At 38.2% G+C, this 16,040-nt stretch overlaps 2 protein-coding genes across 2 annotated transcripts; both read right to left on the minus strand.

Annotated features, from left to right (window-relative positions):
- Positions 1-1,237: 1,237 nt before the first annotated feature.
- LOC140981475 (EH domain-containing protein 1-like) lies at positions 1,238-5,863 on the minus strand. Its single transcript, XM_073447893.1, has 16 exons — positions 5,607-5,863; positions 5,451-5,530; positions 5,067-5,135; positions 4,928-4,985; positions 4,745-4,800; positions 4,611-4,650; positions 4,471-4,535; positions 3,811-3,924; positions 3,548-3,650; positions 3,413-3,462; positions 2,956-3,084; positions 2,613-2,864; positions 2,442-2,521; positions 1,919-2,045; positions 1,663-1,806; positions 1,238-1,582 (listed from the first exon to the last, which is right to left on the minus strand). The coding sequence occupies exons 1-16, from the start codon at positions 5,689-5,691 to the stop codon at positions 1,397-1,399; spliced, it is 1,638 nt and encodes a 545-aa protein (XP_073303994.1). The 5' UTR covers positions 5,692-5,863; the 3' UTR covers positions 1,238-1,396.
- Positions 5,864-6,362: 499 nt separating this feature from the next.
- Positions 6,363-8,984, minus strand: LOC140981485 (uncharacterized). Its single transcript, XM_073447901.1, has 4 exons — positions 8,367-8,984; positions 7,317-7,766; positions 6,906-7,215; positions 6,363-6,790 (listed from the first exon to the last, which is right to left on the minus strand). Exons 1-4 carry the CDS (start codon positions 8,772-8,774, stop codon positions 6,654-6,656), a joined length of 1,305 nt encoding a protein of 434 aa, XP_073304002.1. The 5' UTR covers positions 8,775-8,984; the 3' UTR covers positions 6,363-6,653.
- Positions 8,985-16,040: the final 7,056 nt, after the last annotated feature.

A 16,040-nucleotide genomic window follows, 5' to 3' on the forward strand; every position in this document is an offset into this window, starting at 1 on the left:
AGACTCCTGATCTTTTGGAGGTCAAAGAAACAAGCAATGGTACCCTGGTCTTCTGCAGAGGCTGAATGTGGTGTACTCAACTCCACTGCCAGTGGACTGGTTTGGATCCATCAGTTTCTGTGTGATCTCTCAATTTCCCATACCACTCCAACAGTGCTTTTTTGTGATAACTCTGCAGCCATTTACATTGCATCTAATACAATGTTCGATGAAAGGACGAAGCACATCGAAATCGACTGCCACTTCATTAAAGACAGGATATGCAAAGGCCTCGTCAAAGTTTTGCCCATTAGCTCTCAACTCCAGTTTTCCTGACATCTTCACAAAACCCCTTAAGTCAACATATCTTGTTTCCTCTCTACTGCCCAAGATGGCCAGAAACGATATATATAGTCCATCTTGCGGGCCATATTAGATAAAGGATAACAATCCGTTGTTAATTAGCTAACTAAACTTAATTAGTCTGTTTTGTTATATAATCGGTTACAGAGCATAGTAGCGTAGCTGTATATATATTGCCCATACATCCCCATGTAAACTTGAGAATCAATAAACGTCTCTCCAAATGTTCACGCTTTCTGGTGTAATAGATTAACGTAAGATAATGAAATGACTATTGAGAATTTAAACGTGATTTCTAATAATACGGACAGGGTCTTACTTTTTTTTTTCCCCCTTATTTATCATATTCAGACTTTTTTACGTCCTGTTTTTCAGGTTTTATCCCAAAAATCTTATGAAATCAATTGTTATTATTATATTATTTTATCAGGAAAAAAAAATTGTTACGATTGAATCTTAAACGTAAATTGAAATTTCGTTCCAAAAGTAAGACCATGATACCAACTGGGATGCAAGTTTAAACAAAAATTAACAAGCGTCATGAATTCTCCCAGCGTACGAAGTGCTTGCTACGGGCTGAGCTCCCAATCGGAATTTCCAACTTTTCATCATTATTTCATAGTTTTGGATTTCTCCCCGACTCGCATAACTTGGCTACTCACCTCGTATTAAACTCCAGGTCCTCACTTGCAAGTCTAAAAATATTCTTATCAGATTATGTTCCTGTCGTCTCCAAAATCATGTGATTTTAAATTGCATCTTTTGTTATTTATTTATTATTTTTAGAAAACGAAAAAAAAAACATTACAGGCTAAAAAACTATCATCTAAATAACACCAATAAATTAGATAAAGAATGTAAATAATTCGTAAATAATACCGCAACGAACATTTTAAAGACGTAGATATGTTTTGCCATTTGCCAACTTCTTACGTTTGCATTGTCGTCTCAAACAACAGATTTTGATTCAACATAAAATACAGATGAATGTACACACTGATAAGTATACATATAATACTCCACCATTCAAACGCACTGTAAAATGGTCGACTCTCTAATCGTAAGGGTTGCGGAAGTTCTTCAAAAGATCGGGGATATCATATCCAAGCATCTCGTCCACAGATTGTATCATTTTCGGTTTCAACTTCTCGAACTTGTCTAGACTATAGCCGCTCAAAACATCTCTAAAGTGTTCGACATTAGGGAAATCCCCAGGTGGGAGATGATGTTCCCTTTGGACCTGAAATTTCGACAGGAAGACAATAAGCCAAGATTCATGCTCGTGGAATGTATCATGCAGAGAGAGGAAAGAATATGAACCTTAGCAAATTCATCAGACAGATTATCAACGAGTCTCTGTTGTGTCTTGGCTTTGCCCATCATTGCAGGCATTTCTTTTCTTAGATGACTGATGATGTAAGAGTGTATCTTAGCAGCCCTAGCACGTTTTACGAATTCGTTTATCTGCACAAAATAAAGAAAACATCTACATATCTCGTACCATGTATCCATACAGAATGCACAAAATGCCACAGATTGAAAAAACAACTACTACAGAAGATGGTATCAGACTCACACGTCGATCACAAGCCTTCTTTGGTATGTCTTTCCAGTCGGTAAGAAGGTCATCCTGTTCTTTTTCGAAAAGATCTTTGCCAATTGGACCAGCAGCAGCCTCGTTTATAGGCTTGTCATTGAAAGAACTGGAAAGACGGGAAGACAATAAAAATCAGGGGATTGTGAAATAAAACCCACCAGATAAACAACCGACTCCAGGTACAAAATAAATTCAAATAGCAGAAGATATTATTAGCAAACGGAATGGTGGAGCAAGAGGATGACAGAGATGTTATTTTTGGACTACGAAAATATGATAACACCACACATCAAATTTTTAAAATTTTAATTTTGCCCCCAACGAAGAACTACCTCCGCTACTAAGCAAATGTTAGCCCCTTTTCTCTCAAATCCTCCACATGTTGAGATCTTTTCTTTAACGTGTGATGAGTTAAAAAAATGATTATGGTATAATATTCCATGAGCAAAATACATTTAAGGTATTATAAATCAGTATATAAATACAAAAGCAGAGAACTTGCCCGATATAAACACGCATAACCTCAGGAGTATTCAGAACTTTCCCAAGTGACCACATCAACGCTCCATATACCCGCATAAGCTGCAATTAGAGGTCATAGGGCAAGGATAATCAAGTTTAACATGAACTCATGCAGTGAAAATTCTTTATAAAAAAATTCGCAAACTCATACTTGCTGAGTATCAACTTGGTCAGCCTTGTTCAAAACCACACGTATTTTGTCATCATGGCCTCGTAAAGATCCAATGACTCGTTTGAATTCATCACTTATATCGAGTTTGTGAGGATCGAATAAAAGCAGGATTAGATCGCACTTTGCAGCAAACCAAGAAGTTACACCAGTAAAGTCGTAGCTTCTCTGAGTCCGTTGCTTCTCTCCAGATAAAACTCCTGGAGTATCCACGAATGTAATGTGCTCCAGCAGCTTTTAACATTCAAACAAATCATTAAACGAAAGCGTGCTCACACTTTTCTCCTATAGTTGGAAGTTTTTTGCAATAAAGTTTGTAACTCACAGGATGAGGCATTTGTGAACACTCAAACTTCGATAAAAATGATGTTCCAAAAGTTGTCAAGCCGCTGAAAGGCATATCAGCTTGAACAGCAATTGTGTTCCCCGGAATACTTCTCTCATCAGGCCCGTTCTGTACGTAAAAGTGTTGCTAAATAAACACTACTGAACACGAAGAAATGTTGAACAGCAGAAATTGAAAAAACACATAAGATCATGCCTGATGTAAAAAAGACAGGTTCTATTAAGCAATAATGTTCCAAATGAAGGACAACAATAACTGATGCACCAAAATAATCATGCAAAGACAACGAAAATGGGCATTTGGGTCATCAAGTTAAGCTGTGGCATATACAAACCAGTGAGCCAATTGAATAGCACATAATGAGTAAGTGCATACCGATGTCAGACAGAACCATATTAAACACCCTGTGTGGAAAGAAGACATAATAAAAACTCACCATGACGACAACAAATCTATCAGTTGTGGGCTCTGGCCCAATGTGAGCTCCTGTGAAAAAATAAAATTAATTAAAAAGAAATTCAGGTAATTAAAAAAATCAGATGACTTACAGCCCAGGGAGTCGTTAAGTTACCTGGATAGCTAGTTCTGAGCAAATGTTTTATAAAAGTTGTTTTCCCTGTCGAGTACTGGCCCAGAAGCATCACCATCGGTTTAGCATCAAAGTCACTATTTGTCTCCCAACATACAACACAATATCAGAAGAATCATGATCAATCAATCACAAATACCCTTTTGTCACAACATGAACAATCAGCATTATCCAAAACGAATTAGCTGAATATAGCAGCCATTTCCTTTCACACAACTGGAAATGTAAGAAGATGGGATATTTACCAGCAAGGGAGAAACGAAATCATTAAACTGATAAGTGACTTCCAGGGGCTTCAGCTTCTGAACATAGAGCTTCTTCAAGCCATCAATTATTGAAGTGACAGAACTCAAAGATACCTAACACCACCAGGAGGAAAGCAAGCATAATCAACAACCAAAAGAAATAAATTAATAATAAAAGAGATAAACCTATATCTTGCAATACCAACAAAAAAGAAAAAAAATGATGAAAAGACCCGGACTAACAACAGTGAAGGAAAGTACACATTCATGGACAAAATGACAATTAATTAAGATTTTATACGGACTAATGATCTTTAATTCACAGCCTAACTTAAATTAGTTTAGACTTTTAAAGAAAATGAAGAGCAGAAACAACAAGTATAAAGCTTGGGATATGAACACCTAATTCCTCATTCCCATACAATAGTCACAACACCGAAACACGGCCTTGTATAGTAGTGTAGATAATACAGATAATGAAGCTGTAATGTGGAAAAAAGCTCATCCAGATGCTTAATTATTGGAATATCAGGAAAAAGGTTACGGGATTGACAAACAAAAGGATGGATTGCATTGAAAGATTACAACATGGTGAAAAATTTTTGTGGAGACTGACAAACTAAACAGAAGGTTTTGGGTATCCACACAACGTGGAGTTACCTTCTTGGCAGATTTTGAAGACGAAAACCAACTAGCTGATGGTGAAGACTGCACTGCTGGAATACCTGAATCATTGCAAGGTTAGTCTCAAAAGTATAACTACCTATCTTCAACAATAAATATATCAACCATCTTCTTACCATTCTGTTCAGGTTCACTTTTAGGAGGACGCTTCATTGTCTGCATAAAAAAAAAAGCATGTTCTTCAATAGTATATACATGCTACTGAAAGTTGAAACAGCAAGTCAATATAGAAAATTTGTTGCTAACTTACAGCAATGGCTACGTCCAGACCCTCCATAGCCGGAGGATGCAAGTTTTCAAAGTCAACTGCAGGTTATTAGCTTGTTACAATCTTTTAAAGTCAAACACAACAAGAAATTTATAGAAATTAAAGTCATTGCCAAATGACCATACTCAAAAAGAGAAAAGCATCTTATTTATTGGGGTGGCTTACCTGCAGCGTTTAAAACATCACTGGAAAGAGTATGCCCAGCTTGTGCCAACGAGACTAACTGCAAATTCAAAAATAAAGAGAGTGAGCATCACTTGATTCACCACAATTGCCGAGTAACATGAAGGAAAAAAATCAGAACCTGCATAGCCGTCACAAATTCTTTAAATCCAAGAAAGCCTTGCCTTTTTGAATCAGCAATAGCCCACACCTAATGATAAAACTAAATGAAACCACTTCAATCCAGTTCTCAAGAACAACAATTGAACAAATATTTATATGCGTTAAACAAGCCATTCAAATTTGGGTGCGTCAAGTTCCTCATCACAACGTCAGACAATCTTCGAAATTTTCTTAAGTTATCCTCAGAACACAACTTATTTCAAAAGAAAAAAAAACCAGTAGAGTGAAATCTAGATGAGGGAAACACAGATTAATGTATTGACACATTATAATCATTGAAAAACAAGAATCAGAACATAATAATAGCAATAAAACGACAAAAAGGGGGGAAATCGAACACAACCAGCTTAAGATCATGACGAGACAAATTGGACATGGAAAAGAACTTGGTAGCATCAGCTCCCATGAGACGCCCATCTCCATCTGATCACAACATAAAATGCCTCTCATTTCATCCGAAATGAGCTCGAAATATCGAATTCAAAATCGAAACCGGTACCTGAATCAACGAAAGAAAACCACTGTTGGTAGATTTTCTGGTGCTCCATGGAACACCGAGTAATCGGGGCAGAATCGATCTCCATATTAGACTGTTAATACCCTCGAAAATGAGCGGCTTCAGGTTCTCTTTCAAATTAAATTTGAATCACTCCAGGGGCCAATGGGGCATGTACAAATCTTGCCCATTTTGCCGACGCCGTCCGCCAAAATGATGTCGTTTTTGGACGACGTCTTCTATTTCGTTCAAGTTCGAATATGTATTTTATTACTATTTACCCTTACATCACAATTCACATAGTATAATGAATTCCATCAAACATTGGCACGTGTCTTTGTATAGTAAACGTGTAATAATAGCCATTAAACGTATACTATACTTTGAATTGAATGCACTTACATCGAATAATATATTTATTTTAAACGCACGCAAGCTATAAATGGATTATTAATGAGGAAATTTTGGGCAATATACACATTATTTGTTATGATTATACTATACATATGAGATGACAATTTAAAAAAAAAAGAATAAATAAGAATCGAACCAGTAATTTTTCTCTGATATCAACTATATGACCGAATGCTTGTTGTTTTTACCAAAAGTTATAACTTATGATAATAGTTCAACTCAAATCTTTTAAATCTTACCGCGGCTAAAACACGATATTTTGATTGTTTTACTCGTCAGAGACAATTATTGCACCCAACTAAATTTTATCATTAGTCATTAACAACTCAAGAATTACAAGGCTAAGAACTGAAAATGCATCCATGATCAACCACTCGTATTACATTCTCGATCACTCTTCAAGAAGCAAGATTGCAGCAAGTGAAAAGGAAAACACAACTTGAAAGAATAAAAAACCAATCTCCCCTCTAAATTAATTTAAATCTTCTACTCAATCATTCCTTTACCTATGTTATTTCTGTATTATACATAGCATGCCTTCCCCTCTGGGATCACAAACCGGCAGTAGATTTCACAAACAAATTGAACAATTGATTGTACGACGGATCTCTGAGTTAAGGTTCGACTGGCAGTCTTTCAAGAAATGCCGACGGTTTTTCCAAGCAGCCAGAGTACCAAGGATAACTCTATCCCAAATATGGTGTGCAGCGAAGTTCTATCCAACATGAACCCATATACTGTAATTCCCGCCCCATTGTTCTCGAAGTACGTTACTGTGTGGCAAAAATTGTCTGTTATCTTCATGTCACATGCTTTAGCGCCATATTTGTATCGAAACTAGCAAGTATTTTGAGTAAAGAAGATGCGAGAAAGAACGGCAAAACTTACCAAGAGCTTGTCTTTTCTGAAACGAGATTGTGCTGTAGGCATATGATGGAACGAATTTAGAGTTATCCAATTCATCTTCTTCATCACCGACGTCATCAAAATCAGACGATCCTTCAGAACTTGCTGTGAAAATTTGTTCATCAGCATACCGAGTAACGGGAATCTCGTTTTCAGCTGTCTCAAATGAGTCGATGGTAGCACACACATGCCACTTTGCTGCAAGGCACGTCACAGATTGTGCCTTATGGGTAATTCTGGTTGCACTCCGTAATAAAATCATGAGCCCCGCTAGAAGGCTAACCGAGCAAAGCTGTGCACAAATGCAAAGTTAAGTAAAAGCCATTGAAGGAAGAAACATTAGATGATTCAAGCTTCATGCTCAAGAATAGTTTAACAGATGGTGATTCATACTGCAAGTTCTCCAGATTTGAAAATATTGACGTCAGCACCTGGCCGCAAGGTAATGAGAAGAGAGGCAAATTGACTAGCGGTGATAAACATCAATGCCCACAATATGAACACCCGGTACCGATGGCTTATAATCCGTAAATGTCTTCTAATCCGAAGGTGTTCTCTTAGAACGGATTCAACATCAGAATCTGCATTAAAAACCTGAGCAAAATCTTGGAAACGGAGAATTTGAAGGCAGCAGATCAGACGGAAGAGAACGCACATGAGGAAAAATACCACGGTTCGGTAAAACCATGAGCATAATTCTAAGATACATGCAACGGTGTTGCTCACAATGACATGGCCCAAGAATGGAATACGTGCTCCACCCGAACTAAACCACCATATCTTATATACGCTCTCGGCAGCAAAACAGGGAAGCACAAAGAAAAATAAGAGCTTCAATGATCTCTGCAGATGAAGAGATGATTGTACAAAATTAGGAAACAAATTCTTTGAGATTCAAATGACAAATGCATACATAATTTATAATCCATTTATTGTTACAGCCAAGACAGCAAATCCATTTAACGAATATCTTTCGGAGGTTCTAAAACAATGTGTTACAATAATTTGAATGCGACTGAAACCCGATGCGCTACTGCGTTATAGAATTCTTTTCTATAATAATGGTATGAAATAGTTCAGCAAAACAAACTACTATTAAGCTTGATTTCGAGCAGAGTTAGTCCATAAACTTACTTCGTGTTCGGAGCTCAAACAACCAAGTCACCGATCAAGTAGAGTTCTGATGTTAAACGAAATACCCAGATTAGAAAAATCTACTAAAATCTAACAGGATGATATTTTATCATCCAAGGCACGTATCACACGCAAAATCTTAATAACAATGACTTAACGGTAAAATGAATCAACACGGGTGAGGTAATCTTTGAGATGATTCGTTTCGAGTCAAACATTAAAGACAACATGGATCAGGATCTCTTCGCACTAAGATACAAAAACGACAACACGTAATGAAGAATCTGGGAAAGGATTTGAGAAACTTACATTAAACTGTTGGGTATAACCCCGTGTAACCGTCTCGCTCTCATCGCAGAGCTTATCGAAGAACAGAAATCTCTTCATCCCATACTTGCTCACAAACTTGGTCAAACAAAGGAACGAGAGGGAAGCAACGCCACTAAGGGAGAGCTGGGCCACGGCGTCGTACGGCCTGCTATGGAGGCTATCGCAATCGCCGCAGGCTAGGACGAAATGCGAGAGGGCGGGAACCAGGATCGCGAACACCAAGAACAGGAGCCACGAGAGGCACGAGGTCCACGGATTGGATTGATCGACGCACAGCCATCTCAGCCAAGTCCTGAAGGCGTGCAGCTCGTCCTGTGCGTGCGACGCGCATCGCACGAACGCCCTGTTCTTGCTACGATCAAGCAATGCCGCTCTTCCTTCCTCCATTTTATTGACCCCTGTTTTTCGCGATTTTTGGGCGTGATTGGAATCTGTTTCTTGGTTCGATTTAAGGGTTATATGTGGAAGGGAGACAAATTCGTATGAAATCCAAGATTCATATGATGGGTGCAGACTGGGAGTGCTTGCTTGGGTTGGATATTGTATGTGGGTGAGGAACCAATAGGAGAGTGTAAAGTGTGGGGATATGAAATGAATCTGATTCCTTGCTTATAATGGACAAATCGAATGTGATATATTCAATTACGGATTTTTTTACTAGATTTAACCAAAAAGATATCGGCAGAAAATTATAACTACATCCATTCATTTGGTTTGAAAATTGTTTCAAATAATTTATTTTGAATTTCCAAATATTGGGATCTGTAAGGCCTACATCCCACGGGAAATCAATGTCCAATCTAGACTAACTAACTATCTTCTCTCAATGATTTTGAATTTGCTACGTGTTAGTATGATATTGTTTTGTCGCTATGTTGACATGTAAAAATAGTGGTCATAACATACGTAAAATACTGTAATCAATGAATCAATCACACATAGATTTTTGGCGCAATATGGGACGTCAATTTGCTAAATATTGTTGGTCTCACTTGCGATAATTTGAGATAATAAAATTCGAAAATAAAGAATAAACTAGACACCGAGATTTACGTGGAAAACCCCTAAAAATTATTAGGGTAAAAACCAGGGGCAAGATGAAAAGAATTCCACTATAATATTTTGTGGTGTACAACTCACTCACTATGTTTCCAAAGAGAATACACTCTCTTAATACAGGAGAACAAAACACCTCACAAATATTATAGAACTAAGCACTTAAATGCTATTAGATGAGAGAAAACTCGAAGAAGGGATGATTTCAGAATGAAAGGGGACCTCTATTTATAGAGCCTCTGTTAGTATGAATACGCGTTAAAAACGCGTTTTCTTATTCAACACGTTGTCCCTGCCAACCCATTCAACACGTTGTCCTTGCCAACCCATTTTGAAAAGTCTTTTTGCCGACATTTCTCCTACTTGGATATTTGATTGAGAATCAAACACATCTCCACACATCCTTTCAATATCGCCATCCCCTGCTGCTTACGTTTCCGCTAGACCACTTGAGGGTCTACACCACTCAAACTTATCAGTGTTCACTGGCTTGGTCAGAAAATCAGCTATGTTGTCCTTCGTCTGGATCTTCTGCATATCCACACTTCCTTCTTCTACTACTTCCCGCACAAAATGAAATTGTACTCCAATGTGTTTCGTCCTGGAATGAAAGGTTGGATTCCTTGCAATGTGCAAGACACTCTGACTGTCACAAAACAAGGAAATATTTTCTTGTTTGTGTCCGGTCTCCTCCAATAACCTTTTAATCCATATCGCCTCCTTGCAAGCTTGAGTAGCTGCCATGTATTCTACCTCTGTTGTAGATAACGCCACAACTGTCTGCATTTTTGAAACTCAGCTTACTGCTCCTCCTGCAAGTGTAAACACATAACCAGTAGTAGATTTCCTCTTATCAGGATCACCTGCATAATCTGAATCGACATAGCCCCTGAGTGTAAAATCCGATCCTCCATAACATAATGCAGCATTCGAGGTACCCTTAATGTATCTAAGGATCCTCTTAACAGTGCTCCAAAACTCTCGTCCAGGATTCGCCATATACCGACTAACTGCTCCCACTGCTTAAGCAATGTCCGGTCTTGTACAGATCATAGCGAACATCAAACTTCCCACTGCTGATGCATATGGTACTCAAGACATCTCCATCCTCTCTGCTTCATTGCTAGGACACATCTCGGAGGATAACTTGAAGTTAACAGGAAGAGAGGTCGAAATTGCCTTACTATCTTGCATGTTGAAGCGTTGCAAGACTTTCTTCAAATAATTTTTCTGGGAAAGCCAAATCTTTCTGTTACTTCTGTCTTGGTGAACTTGCATCCCTAGAATCTTGTTTGCTGGTCCCAAGTCCTTCATATCAAATTCTCTAGCAAACTGTGCCTTCAATCTTTGGACCTGATCTTTGTTGGGGCCTGCTACCAACATGTCGTCCGCATACAACAGCAAAATAATATAATCATCACCAGACCTCTTGAAATACGTACAAGGGTCTACACTCAGTCTGTTGTATCCAAAGCTCATGATATAGGAATCAAATCTCCTGTACCAACACCTCGGCGCCTGTTTGAGACCATACAGAGATTTGTTCAACCTGCAAACTAAGTTCTCTTTGCCTTTTTCTGCAAAACCTTCTGGCTGGAGCATATAGATTTCTTCTTCAAGATCTCCATGAAGAAATGTCGTTTCACATCTAGCTGTTCTAGATGTAGGTCAAACACCGCATACAATGCCAACCCTACTCTGACTGTTGTAAGCCGAACCACAGGAGAAAATATCTCATTGAAGTCAATGTCTTCTTTCTGAGCATACCCTTTTACAACCAATCTAGCACGATACCGCTCCACTTGGTTATTGCCATCACGCTTGATCTTATAGACCCATCTGTTTCCAATGGCTTTCCTTCCTCGTGGCAGTGTAACAAGATCACAAGTTTTATTCATGTCTGATGCCTCCAACTCTTCTTGCATTGCTATCATCCACAAGGATACATCCGAGCTTTGAGTAGCCTCGTGGAAACTCGATGGCTCACCATCTTCTGATAATAGACAATATGCAATGTTACTTTCAGTGACATAATCTGAAAGCCAACCTCGTAGTCTTCTGTCTCGAGTTGACTGCCTCATATTGGAAACCTCATACTCAACTTATTCTTGTTCTTCATGCTTTGGTACTGCTTCACAAGAAATTTGACCTTCGTCCGTCTTATTTTTCACCTGAAATATAGTAGTTTCTGAATTCTGTGTATCTTTATCTCCCTTTACTTTATCTTCCTCGAAGATAACATCCCTGCTGATGATACATTTTCTGGATCAGCATAAACCAAGAAGATACATTTTCTGGATTTTGAATCCAACTTCGATCTTTCTTGCTCATTGTACAGAACTTACACGGGACTTCCAATTGTATGCAAATGAGAATAATCTGTCGGCTTCCCAGTCCACATCTCCATCGGAGTGTTCAGATCAATCGCCACTGAAAGAGAACGATTGATAATATAACAAGCGATTTTGACTGCTTCCGCCCAAAAATGACTTGTCTAGACCCGCAGTTCTCAACATAGCTCTTGTTCTATCCAACAAGGTTCTGTTCATCCGCTCCGCCACTCCATTCTGTTGAGGTGTATAAGCCGTTGTGAACTGTCTTTTGATGCCTTCATGTTGACAAAATGCATCAAACTCGTCACTGGTATATTCTCCTCAATTGTCAGTCCTCAGACACTTGATTTTCTTTTCTGAATCAAGTTCAACCCGCGCTTTGAAATCTTTGAAGATCTGGAAAACATCTGATTTCTTCTTGATCGGATACACCCAACATCTCCTAGAGAAATCATCAATAAACGAGACAAAGTATCTCGCTCCTCCTAGGGATACAACTGGTGCTTGCCAAACATCCGAATGAATCAGCTCCAATATGCTTTTGCTCCTGGCAGTAGAAGTGCCAAACTTTAATCTGTGTTGTTTACTGGTAACACAATGCTCACAAAAGGGTAGTGACACTTTTGTAAGTCCCGGCAACAGCTTCCGTTCTGAGAGAATTTTTAACCCCCGTTCTGACATATGCCCGAGCTTTCTATGCCATAACACTGTTAATTCTTCTCCTGAATCAATTGATGCAACAGCTAGTTCTGCCTCTTTGTGTGTTTCTCTCAAAAGTACAAACAGATTTGCAGCAACCTTTCCGCCTTCATAACCACAAGCGCGCTTTTCACAATTTTCATGATCTCATTCTCGATACGAGTTTTGCACCCGATGTCATCCAATTGCCCCAAGGACAAAAGATTTTTCGTCAGTACTTTCACATGCCGTACCTCCTGTATGGTGCGAATGGTGTCATCAAACATTTTAATTTTGATAGTACCGACCTCAGCGATTTCCAAGGCTTGATCAATTCCCATGAATACAGATCCTCCTGAGACTGGTTCATAATGGTCAAACCATTCTCTCCGAGACGTCATGTGCCACGTCGCTCCTTAATCCATAATCCTCGTGTCACAAAATTTGTGCCTGCCTTCTGCAACAGTTGCTGCTTCACTGAATAAAATTTCACCACTGCCTGAAATACTGGCCACATTTCCTTGAGAACTCTTATCGATACTCGTACACTCTTTCTTGAAGTGCCCTTTACCGCCACATTGAAAGCAGTAAATATTTTTCTTCTTACTTCTCGACTTTGATCTACCTCGTCTTTGGCTCCCACTGGAGTCACGGTCTATAAATCTTCCTCTTATCATCGGTAAAGCCTCTGCCTGCTTCGATGTTACCAACCTATCTTCCTTATTCTTGCGCCGGCTTTCTTCTCCGAGAACCGCAGTTAAGACATCATCGAATCTTAGAAAGCCCATAAGAATATTGTTAGTTATGTTGATGATAAGTTGATCATATAAATCTGGTAGACTTTGAAGTAAAAGCTCCGCACGTTCATTTTCCCCTATTTTATGTCCCATGGAAATGAGTTGGGCAAATAGAGTATTCAGTGTGTTGATATGGTCGGTCATCGATGAAGATTCCGCCATCCGAAGAGTATAAAGCATTTTCTTTAGGAAAATCATGTTGTGTAAGGAGTTGACCTCGTACATCTTTGTCAGAGTATCCCAGATAACTTTGGCTGTTTTTATCTCAGAGATACTCGACAAAACTTTGTCTGCTATAGCCAAGTGTAGATTGGCAACAGCGTTGTCATTCATCTCATTCCACTTTCCATCATATGTAATCTCCACGGGTCTATCTCCAATAGCCGCCAAGCAATTCTCCTTTCTTAAAACTGCTTGTATCTTTATTTTCCACAGCATAAAATAGCTTCCGTTGAACTTTGCTATCTCTTACCTTCACGCCATTATGTCTACAACAATTTTATTAGATTGGACAAAATAATCATGCCTTAAATAAAAAATCTCAAAAAATCTTTTCTGATCAGGAAGATCAGTCTAGGCTGCAACCATAGAGCATACTCAGAATTTTTAAGAAGTTTTAAACCTAGGCTCTTATACCTCTTGTTGGTCCCACTTACGGTAATTTGAGATAATAAAACCCGAAAATAAAGAATAAACTGGACACCGAGATTTACGTGGAAAACCCCTAAAAATTATTAGGGTAAAAACCACGGGCAAGATGAAAAGAATTCCAGTATAATATTTTGTGGTGTACAACTCACTCACTGTGTTTCCAAAGAGAACACACTCTCTTCATACAGGAGAACAAAACACCTCACAAATATTATAGAACTAAGCATTTAAATGCTATTAGATGAGACAAAACTCGAAGAAGGGATGATTTCAGAATGAAGGGGGAGCTTTATTTATAGAGAATCTGTCAGTGTGACGCGTATTCTTATTCAACACGTTGTCCCTGCCAACCCATTCAACACGTTGTCCCTGCCAACCAATTTTGAAAAGACTTTTTGCCGACAAATATCGTCCAAAATTATTTCATTTTCGGTTAGTAATTTAAAGAATAAATATCTTGTAAAATGATTTTATCGGTCTATAATATTTAGGCAAGTTAATCTGATTCATTAATATTTTGACATAAAAAATTATTACTTTTTGTCGGGTCGGAGATATATATCAAAAAATTGATTTGTGTGACCGTCGTACATGAGTTTTTGTGTAATTAAAAAAAATACCTTAAGCGCCAAGGAAATCAATCATTTATCAATTAAAAGTTTCTTAAGATTGAAATGCATATTTTAATAAAGTAAAGTGAAAGTATAGAGTAAGTTAGGATGATCGATTTAAGTTGTGGTATAAAAATTTATCCAGTACGTCTCTTGTGAGACGGTCTCACGAATCTTTATTTGTGAGACGGGTCAATCATACCGATATTCACAATAAATAGTAATACTCTTAGCATAAAAAGTAATATTTTTTCATGGATGACCCAAATAAGAGATCTGTCTCACAAAATACAACTCGTGAGACCGTCTCACACAAGTTTTTGCCAAATTTATGTTTACTAACCAAGAATTGAAACTTACAAAAAGAAATTGATGATACAAAAAGTTTACCTCGTGTTCTATCTTGTGAGCGGGTCTTCAAATCCTCCAAGCTTTAGAGATCAGGTCGGTGTTAAAGGGTCTGCATAGACAAAATTAGAGTTAGGGGCGCCAGATATTTTCCGATGTGGCATCTCTGATGCTCAAGTCGGTGCTCGGATTATGAATGCAAAGAGAAAGAGTGTGATATAATAGTGCAAAGTGAGTAAAAGAGTGTGAAAAATGTGTGAAACTGTAGCACATGTCTGGTATTTATAGAAGTTATAGGGGCTAATTACCTTGTTGAAGTAGGAATATTACATATTGCACGCTGCGGATAGTATATATTACCTTGTTGAAGTAGGGGTTTAAAAACTGTCGCAAATGTAAATTAGCGACGGTTTCTAAAAACCGTGGCTAATTTAAAAATCACACATTTAAATTTACAGCGCACATTATTGCCCGCTGCGGATAGTATAGATTACCTTGTTGAAGTAGAGGTTTAAAAACTGACACAAAAGTAAATTAGCGACGGTTTCTAAAAACCGTGGCTTATTTAAAAATCACACATTTAAATTTACAGCACACATAAATGCACGCTGCGGAAAGTATATAGTATTTACAGCACACATAAATGCACGCTGCGGAAAGTATATAGTATTTACAGCACACATATATAGTGCCTTTACTGCACGCTGTTAATACTGTCAAGTGCAATATTATTAACAGTGCACGTATGGATGCACGCCGTTAATAATACTATTAACGGCGTGCTTTTAATGTGCGCCGTTAATAGTGCGCTGCGAAAAACTATTTTTGTTGTAGTGATAGGTAGGAGACTTCTTCTTGCAGGACTCGATAAATCATGAAAGCTAAGAGACTAATTTATTTTTGTAGATTTCACCAAATCCCACGTTTATCGGGGTTTCTTACTTATCACCGAAGATCTTGATAAGTTCTTTGTACTGTCCAGGGACATAACTTATCAAAGTATTTCCCCCTTCATTTTCACTTTTATTTCTCCGAGTCGTTACTCTGCCGAAATTTCGAAAGCTTGCTCGACCTGTCTATCATATTACCGACCACTTATCATCTGACCCTTCTTTAATAAGTTTACTCAACCTTGTTAAGTATAGGCGTAAAGATGTCTTCCCTTTATGAGTATGCTAT

Source organism: Primulina huaijiensis, chromosome 1 (genome assembly GCF_012295235.1).
Source record: "Primulina huaijiensis isolate GDHJ02 chromosome 1, ASM1229523v2, whole genome shotgun sequence".
NCBI lineage: Eukaryota > Viridiplantae > Streptophyta > Magnoliopsida > Lamiales > Gesneriaceae > Primulina > Primulina huaijiensis.